Source organism: Sinocyclocheilus anshuiensis, unplaced genomic scaffold (assembly GCF_001515605.1).
Source record: "Sinocyclocheilus anshuiensis isolate Anshui unplaced genomic scaffold, SAMN03320099.WGS_v1.1 scaffold413, whole genome shotgun sequence".
NCBI lineage: Eukaryota > Metazoa > Chordata > Actinopteri > Cypriniformes > Cyprinidae > Sinocyclocheilus > Sinocyclocheilus anshuiensis.
The window spans coordinates 1,059,089-1,068,222 of record NW_015536481.1 but is presented as its reverse complement, the minus strand read 5'-3'; the positions used below and the strand labels follow the sequence as shown (position 1 = coordinate 1,068,222).

Genomic DNA, 9,134 nt, shown 5'->3' with positions numbered 1-9,134 from the left:
CCACAAAGTCTGAACGTAGCTTTGAAGTAGTCTTTTCTCTTTGCAGCAACTGATTTATTACTTTCCATGTGGTTTTAATATCATTTGAACATTTCTTAAATTTTTCAAAAATTTTTTTTTGCAGGTCTAAGAGAATGGTTATATATTCATTTATATAAGATTTATAGGTGAGAGGAGTAGGATTTAGAACATATTTTCTGTAAAGTTTGTTCTTTGTCCTCAACATTTTCCAGCTGTAAACCAAGATTTATAAAGTCCTGACTGAATTTCTTCTCAGAACTACTAACTGGAAAGCATTTATTAAAACTAAAACTAATAATGGTCATAAATTGTTGATATTGTTGATATTGTCAGATTATCCCTATTAGAAATCAAATCTTTAAATTTAGAAATATTTAACCTACTCATAATTCTCTTTTGCTGTACTGCTTTTGATAGTTTAACCCTGTTAACCCTAATTACAGAATAATGAAATATGGGGAAATGATTAAACAAGTTTGAATATAAAGCACCAGATTTAATTCTTTCACTTAGAGAATTTGTTAAAATGTTATCAATTAAAGTTGCTGAATTTTCTTTAAGTGCTGTAGGTTGAATAAGAGGAAAATAACTAGAATAAAGAATATTAAGAAAATCTGCAGTAGGGGTATCATATTTCTTTCTTAAGAGATTTATGTTAAAATCACCTAAAATATAACAGTATTTATGCTCATTGTTTATCAAATCAAGTAAGTTGCCCAAACTTTCATTAAAATCTTGAATTCTGGAATCAGGTGCTCGGTAAATAACACCAACAATAATATTTATTCCTCTAGAACCAACTAAGAGCTCGACAAATGCAGTTCTATCTGATTTTAAGGCAAGATCATCCCTAATTTCAAATTCATAATCTTCATGAACAAAACAAAGATACTCCACCTCCCAGTCTGTTAAAATAATGAACCGAGTTATATTTAGATAATTCAAAAATGTCTCTAGAATTCTCATTTAACCATGTTTCAGATTAAGCAATAATAAACTGGTGTTTCAGTAAAAAATAAATAATGAATGAAATTATCATAATTCCTACATAGACTTCAAAAAATACAATAAAAAAGTACAAAAAGTTTAAGCATATAATGATGAAAAAATTTTATATCTGGGTCAACATCAAAATAATAAGAATCAATTGTAGGGAAATCAAAGGGCTTAAAGGTCTCTTTGTTGGAATCAATATAAAGAGTAGTATACAATAACCTAATCAAAATACAATAAATAGCTGGTAATAAATATATTGAGCCAAACTCTGAACACTTGCCTTCCTTTGTTTTGGTGGATTTTGGGTAGGTGGATGAACAATAAGTTTGTCTATTTCAGATATGCAATGTCACCTCTCTCTCAGGCTGCCTTCATTGCTGGAAGTAATTCTCTCCTTCTAATATTATTATCTAAAGAAGCTAATTTTTGACTGAAGCCCTAAAAAAAAAAAAAAAATATCAACATGAATTAAAATTAAATGAATTAAAATTCAAGTAATTAAAAAACTGAAAACATGTTAATCATATAAGATGTGCCTTCAAGTGACTGTGTGAGCTGCATTATTATGTATTTTGGAAAGTATTTTTAACGTCAAGTCGTTGATTAAAAAAAAAAAAAAGTTCAATAAGTCCAATGAGAGAGAGAGAGACAGAGAGATACACTTTCTGCTCCTCCCTCTGTGAATCCTATAAAAACATGGGGCTCGTGACCACAGGCGCTCGGTGTAACCGCTGATCTTCAGGATGGCGACTCCTCTAACGGACCAGGAGAAGCGCAAGCAGATCAGCATCAGAGGGATCGTCGGTGTGGAGAATGTGGCAGAGCTGAAGAAGGGCTTTAACCGGCACCTGCACTTCACGCTGGTCAAAGACAGGAACGTCACGACGCCGCGCGATTATTATTTCGCGCTCGCGCACACGGTGCGTGATCACCTGGTGGGCCGCTGGATCCGAACACAGCAGTTCTACTATGAGGCCGACCCGAAGGTGAGTCCAGAAAAAAAAGTGGTAACTTTTGTTTGAAACTTTTAGCCACAGCTAAAATTAATTATCGAAATGTAATTTGGAAAAATTGGATTTGTATTAGGCCTACGTTAACAATATATCCTTTTATATAAATATAAGACAAATATTTTAACGTTAACTCAGACGTATTAATGATGATTTTGAACTGTTCTTGAACGTTTCTGTTTTTTGTCACTGTTATAAGCTGTCAGTCGGGTTAATTAAGTCTGGTGTAGGGGTGGACGATATGGCAAAAATATCATATCACGATTTTTTTTTCAGGAAAATCACGATTCACGATTTTATGATGATTCTTTGTCATGATGGTTTAACTATTTTGCAAGTTGTCTGAGCAGTACAGCCCAATTTCCCTATTTTAAAAACAAAACCTTACAAGGTAAAAATATAAAATAAAAAAGAATAGCAGACATTTAGGCTAGAGTGGGCAAAAATAAAAAATCTTTGTCATTATTTTATCTTGTTATCAAAAAATAAGAACAAAGATACACATGATATACAAATAAAACAAACAGTGCATTATTTTTCAGGTACAGTAGGTGTATTTAGTAGTAGCATTCAAGAAATTGAAAACAAACAAACATACAAAAAAATGCTGGGGTGTTTCAACCCAACTTTGGGCCAAATATGAACTTACCCAACTTTTGGGTTAAAATTTTAATGTCACAATTTAACCCAACAGCTGGGTTAGTCGATATTTGACTCAAAGTTGGGTTGAAAAACCCACAGCATTTTTTAGAGTGAATGAACAAATATAAAAATAAAACACTATAAACACTTCACTGTATAAGTTATGGATTCTTATTAAAGCAACTGTATTAAAGTTCTTCAGTCAAGAGCGTGCTACCGCCAGACCCGGAGATCGGCTGAATGGATTCGAAAATGGTAAAACTCAACTGTTTAACTCTAGGGGAGTTGGAAAATGAGCCTATTTTCAAAAATAGTGGAGTGTTCCTTTAAGACACGCATCTAATATACAGGCACGCATCTGTTTTTCTCAACGGTGTACTTTCACTTTAGACATAACCAACTGTGTTTATATGTAAACCTTGTGCGTTTTTGACAGTATTAGTGCAGTCAGACTCGAAAGATAACTTAGTCCAGGAATCAGGCACTGACAGGCTTTTAGTGTGCGTGCGCCGTTTCAACCATTATGTTTCAACGTGTAACGTGTAGGTGTTTTAATCGGTGAAACATAATACACAACAAGCAAATTTTATGGATTCAAATAATAAAATAAAACATTATATTTATTATGTATTTATTGTGATTTCCTGTCCTGGAAAACTTATGAAAATTCATACAATTTTAAACCTTCTGTTGTAAATGATTTTTTTCTAGTTATGCACAGCTTATGTAAAATCACTATAATTTTTTTTAGTAATGAAAAATCATTTGGCATAATTTGCACCCAATGCATAATGCAAGAATGCTCTGTTAGATTTTTATTTATTTATTTATTTATTTATTTATTTATTTTGTGTGTTCTATATATTTCTGTGTGCTTCAGCGTGTATATTACCTGTCACTGGAGTTCTACATGGGTAGGGCGCTCCAGAACACCATGATTAATCTGGGTCTGCAGAACGCCTGTGATGAGGCTATCTACCAGGTGAGAGAGGACTAAACACTTGTCCATCCATCTGTGTGTCTGGCTTTCTGTAAATCTCTCTTTTTCCTTTTAGCTGGGGTTGGATATGGAGGATCTGGAAGAGATGGAAGAAGATGCCGGATTAGGCAACGGAGGGCTGGGAAGATTAGCTGGTCTCTCTTTCTCTCTCTCTCTCTCTCTCACACTCTATACAAATAATATACCATAATATAAGTTAGCGATATTTATTGTGTGCGTGCGCGATCCACAGCTTGTTTTCTTGACTCCATGGCGACTCTGGGTCTGGCTGCTTATGGATATGGGATTCGATATGAGTATGGAATCTTCAACCAGAAAATCAAAGATGGCTGGCAGGTGAATTCACCCAGATTTCCTTCATTTATGCATTAAGTTCCCATATGCAAACTTCTGATGTCCTAATACAGTTAGCTATAGTAGTTCTTTCCCATATAGCAAAAATATATTTTTAGGTAAAAAAAAATTGCATTTCCACAACATTTTGGGTACTCTGCAATTTGCAATACTTGTAGGACAGTGTCTGCATAAAAATCAATGTATATGGGCCAGGAGTTCACTGCATTTGTGGTCACTGGCCTGGTGCATGTGAGCTTGTCACAGAGCTGATAATACTGGACCAATAGGGATCTTGTGCCAGCAGCAGTAGGCTGATAAGAAACAGCGGCTCGATTTATTTGCAGAAGGACAGTGATAATGGTGTGTTTGTGCAGTGAAAATGCTCATTTTAAAAAATAGACACATTTGAACTTTAACCTGCCCTAGATTTGAGTACTATGTCCTCCAGTGCAGATCGAAACTGGTGACCTCTTTCATCATCGCTATATCACTGTCTATTAGGTTGAGGAGGCGGATGATTGGTTGAGGTATGGTAACCCCTGGGAGAAAGCCCGTCCTGAGTTCATGCTGCCCGTGCATTTCTATGGCCGTGTAGAGGAAGAGGATGGGAAGGAGCCGAAATGGGTCGATACACAGGTATCAACACAGTTACACGAATAAATACACACTAACAAGATTGCGGTACCCTGGCCAGGTTTGTAATGCATGTTTGTGGTATAGGTGGTCCTGGCCATGCCGTACGACACGCCAATCCCTGGATACATGAACAACACGGTGAACACAATGCGCTTGTGGTCTGCGCGCGCACCCAACGACTTCAACCTGCGAGACTGTGAGTCATTCACACAACACATTACCAATCCATATTACATATAAGATAAACACAATAAAAGCAATTTTTGACTAAAGTCAGCTTCAAAATTAAAATGTACCCTGTTTCCTGGTCTTGTTGTGAACGATTCATGTCTTTATTTGTCTGTTTTCAGTTTAACCAGTATTTATCAATTTAAAATGGAATCTAATTAATGTTAAATATGAAATTATACTAATTTAAATTACTATCAAATATTAAACAGTCAATTTAACCAGTATTTAACCATTTGAAGTGGAAATTACTATTAAATATTAAATTAAATTGAAATCGCTATGAAATATTAAATATCAGACACCTGAAATCAGTGCCACTGGAATTTCTGTGGAATAATTCAATGACGGATGTTCTCTTTTCTTTTCACAGTTAATGTTGGTGATTACATTCAGGCAGTTTTGGACCGTAACTTAGCAGAAAACATTTCCCGCGTACTCTATCCAAATGACAATGTAAGTTTTTTCACCCTTTTTCTCTGAGTGCTCAGGCAGATTGAAGTTTAAATGGCTTTTCTGCATTTAAACTGTATTAATCTGCATTAGTTATTGTGTGCAGAAAATTAGGTTTCAATTATCCAGTGTAAGTGCATCTGATTCCAGATGAGATTGTAGCCCAAACACACTCTCCATTATGTCATTTTGTAGTTTGACACTGACACTGGAATTTGTGGGTGTTGTAGTTCTTTGAAGGAAAGGAGCTGCGGTTGAAGCAGGAATATTTTGTGGTGGCAGCGACTTTACAAGATGTGATTCGGCGCTTTAAGACTTCAAAGAGGAACTGCTCTGGACCGTTGTCATTTGACAGCTTCCCTGATAAGGTCTGTTTTTGCTATAAACTTTACACTAAACATCTCACTAGACCTGAAACAAGCATTCCACACTGTAATTCTGCAGGCACTTACCACCCACGCTAGTAACTACATTAGTGCTTTGCGTTTTGTAATGAACTTTTAAGTAGTGTACTTGTGTGATTCTGCGTGTGTGTGTGAGTGTGTGTGTGTGTGTGTGTGTGTGTGTGTGTGTGTGTGCCAGGTTGCTATCCAGTTGAATGATACTCATCCTGCTATGGCCATCCCTGAGCTGATGAGGATATTTGTGGACATTGAGAAACTAGACTGGGACACAGTAAGATTTATGAATAATTCATGATTGTCTAATTTTAATAATCCTGTGACACACACTTTTACTGACACAATAGAATAATAATGATAAAACATTCATATCATACGTTTTAAATGTTTAGTATTTTTACTATTGATTTTAAGATTCAGTATTCAGTAATGTTGAAGGAGGAAATTAGAAAACAAAAATTAATATAAAATGTTTACAAAGCCAGGCCTGAAAGCTTAAGCATATTTAAAAATGCGTTGAAGCTTTTATGAAATCATACTTATGTAATCTATGTACTTCAAGATTACGTCAGAACAGGCTAAAGGTCTCTTAAGAGGAGCTTGTAATTAATATTAGCTTGAATTAGCTTTTATTTTTAAATGTTCAGTTTTAGTTTTATGTTTATACTTTTAAGTACAGGTGCATCTCAATAAATTAGAATGTCGTGGAAAAGTTCATTTATTTCAGTAATTCAACTCAAATTTTCACAATTTGAGTTGAATTACTGAAATAAATGAACTTTTCCACGACATTCTAATATATTGAGATGCACCTGTATGTTTTAATATTAATATGCTTTTGTCATTTTTATTAGTTTTTTATTTCTATATACAGTGGCTTTAATTCGTTTTTATTTAAAGGTCCCGTGACATGCTGCTTTTTGGATGCTTTTATATAGGCCTAAGTGGTCCCTAGTACTGTATCTGAAGTCTCTTTCCCGAAATTCAGCCTGGGCGGGCCAAATTCTCTGGGCGGGCAAAGCAGAGAAAGGGGAGGTAACCTTTCCCCGTATGACGACATAAAGGGAAGATTCCGGATTGGGCCATCTGAGCTTTCATTTTCTCAAAGGCAAAGCAGGATACCCAGGGCTCGGTTTACACCTATCGCCATTTCTAGTCACTGGGGGACCATAGGCAGGCTAGGGGAACTCATATTAATGTTAAAAAACCTCATAAAGTGACATTTTCATGCCATGGGACCTTTAAGTTTTAGTTTGATTACATTTAGTTTTTCAACTTATTTCAGTTAGTTGCTAGGGCAACATTTCTATTTTCTAATCTTATAATTAAGAATTTTTAAGTCTTTTATCTAATAAATATTATTTTATATCAGCGTTATTCTAATTATTTTTAATAGTTTTAGTTGTAGTTAACAACAACAACAACACTGGTTAGGGCAGACTTTTTTTTTTTGTACAGTCAGTCGATTTTGTCGAAGCAACATGATTACTGAAAATAAGTTCTTCTGTGTGAGTATCTAGGCCTGGAATATCACTAAACAAACGTTTGCATACACAAACCACACGGTTCTGCCTGAAGCTCTGGAGCGCTGGCCGGTCGAACTGATGGAGAAACTTTTACCCCGACACCTGCAGATCATATACAGGATCAACCAAATACACTTGGATGTGAGTACACTTACAGGAAACTCAGGAAAACTGCATTTACTTTATTATTTATAAGCCATTATCCAGTTGAAGACAGCTCTAACGGTCCAAGTAGAGGATTTGTCAATTTAAGTAAACTTTTGTGGATGAATTTGCACACTTACATTTAGAGCAGCAACCAAATTAATGTTTTTGTATGTATATGTGTGTGTGTGTGTGTATGTGTGTGTGTGTGTGTGTGTGTCTTTGTAGCATATAGCATCTCTGTTTCCAGATGATATGGATCGAATCTGCAGGATGTCTCTGATCGAGGAGGAAGGGGGAAAGAGAGTAAACATGGCTCATCTCTGCATTGTGGGCTCACACAAAGTCAATGGAGTTGCAGAGATTCACTCCGACATCATCAAAAGAGACGTGTAGGCTTCTCTTTCTTGCTCTCTTACATACATACAATGCTACAATGTTTTTTTTAACTGACTTTAAATTTTGATCCTTTAGATTCCGAGACTTCAGCGAGCTTGAACTGGAGAAATTTCAGAATAAAACAAATGGCATCACACCACGACGCTGGCTGCTTCTCTGCAACCCAGGACTCGCTGATCTGATCGCAGAGGTCCAACACACACAGTGTTTTTATAACATATTTTTTCAGTTTCCAAAAAAAAAATTTTCATATGTGTTGTTTGTGTGCTTATAGGCTATTGGTGAAGAGTATGTGAAAGATCTAAATCAACTGCAGAAGCTGAATGATCTGGTTGACTACGATGCTTTCATCCGAGATGTAGCCAAAGTCAAACAGGTTAGAAAACACACACTCCTCCCATGTCAATAAATTTGTAGATCTTATTAATCTAGGAGATAATGTCTTTGTTTTTTCCTCCTCTTTATATAATTGTTCACTACTTTTGAGGTACTTTTAGGCATTTCTGACATTTCTGAAATTAGTCAAAAGATTGGGTCATTTTAATTCTTAGTGAGTTCCAGTTCATTTTTGGCGCGTTTCATTGTGTGTGTAGGATAACAAGCTGAAGTTTGCACAGTATTTAGAGAAGGTGTACAAGGTGGACATAAATCCCGCATCCATGTTTGATGTCCATGTGAAAAGAATCCATGAATACAAACGACAGCTGCTCAACTGCCTCCACGTCATCACCATGTACAACCGTATGTTCAGAAACGCAAACACACACTCGCACACATTAATTAAGCTGTGTCATTTTATTTAATGTTTTAGATACTCCTTTAACTAAACAATGAACATTTTGTAATTATTGACTTATCTTTGGCTGACTTTCTTCTGTGCAACACAAAATAAGATACTGAAGAATGTTTCAACTGTTTCACACACAGGCATCAAAAGGAGCCCCATTAAACCGTTTGTACCACGGACTGTGATTATCGGTGGAAAGGTAAAACAAACAACCTTTTCTGAACACACTCACATGCACTGATTTGCAATATGTACATGTTCAAAAGGTTTAGGGTTAGTAAAATGATTTAATGTTTTTCAAAGAAGTCTCTTATGCTGACCAAGGCTGCATTTCTTTGATCCAAAATACTGTAAAAATATTATCACAATTTAAAACAAGCATTTTCTATTTTAATATATTTTAAAGGGGTCCTATTATGGTCTTTTACAAAGTCTTGATTTTGTTTTGGGGGTGTACTAGAACAGGCTCTCATACTAGGTTGTTCGAAAAACACATTATTTTTCACATATTTTACATTATTACAACACCTCTCTCCCCAGTCTGGCATGAACGAC

At 35.5% G+C, this 9,134-nt stretch overlaps 1 protein-coding gene across 1 annotated transcript in view; it reads left to right on the top strand.

Annotated features, from left to right (window-relative positions):
* Positions 1-1,722: 1,722 nt before the first annotated feature.
* LOC107683467 (glycogen phosphorylase, liver form-like) overlaps positions 1,723-9,134 on the top strand; it is a 16,274-nt gene continuing 8,862 nt past the window's right edge. Inside the window, exons 1-15 of the mRNA XM_016479528.1 lie at positions 1,723-2,003; positions 3,550-3,651; positions 3,725-3,803; positions 3,902-4,005; positions 4,507-4,641; positions 4,726-4,837; positions 5,243-5,325; positions 5,553-5,690; positions 5,905-5,997; positions 7,244-7,390; positions 7,622-7,785; positions 7,868-7,982; positions 8,067-8,168; positions 8,386-8,533; positions 8,720-8,778. Of these exons, the coding sequence (XP_016335014.1) occupies positions 1,761-2,003; positions 3,550-3,651; positions 3,725-3,803; positions 3,902-4,005; positions 4,507-4,641; positions 4,726-4,837; positions 5,243-5,325; positions 5,553-5,690; positions 5,905-5,997; positions 7,244-7,390; positions 7,622-7,785; positions 7,868-7,982; positions 8,067-8,168; positions 8,386-8,533; positions 8,720-8,778 (1,824 nt within the window). The 5' untranslated portion in view covers positions 1,723-1,760. The remainder of the gene's footprint in view (positions 2,004-3,549; positions 3,652-3,724; positions 3,804-3,901; positions 4,006-4,506; positions 4,642-4,725; positions 4,838-5,242; positions 5,326-5,552; positions 5,691-5,904; positions 5,998-7,243; positions 7,391-7,621; positions 7,786-7,867; positions 7,983-8,066; positions 8,169-8,385; positions 8,534-8,719; positions 8,779-9,134) is intronic.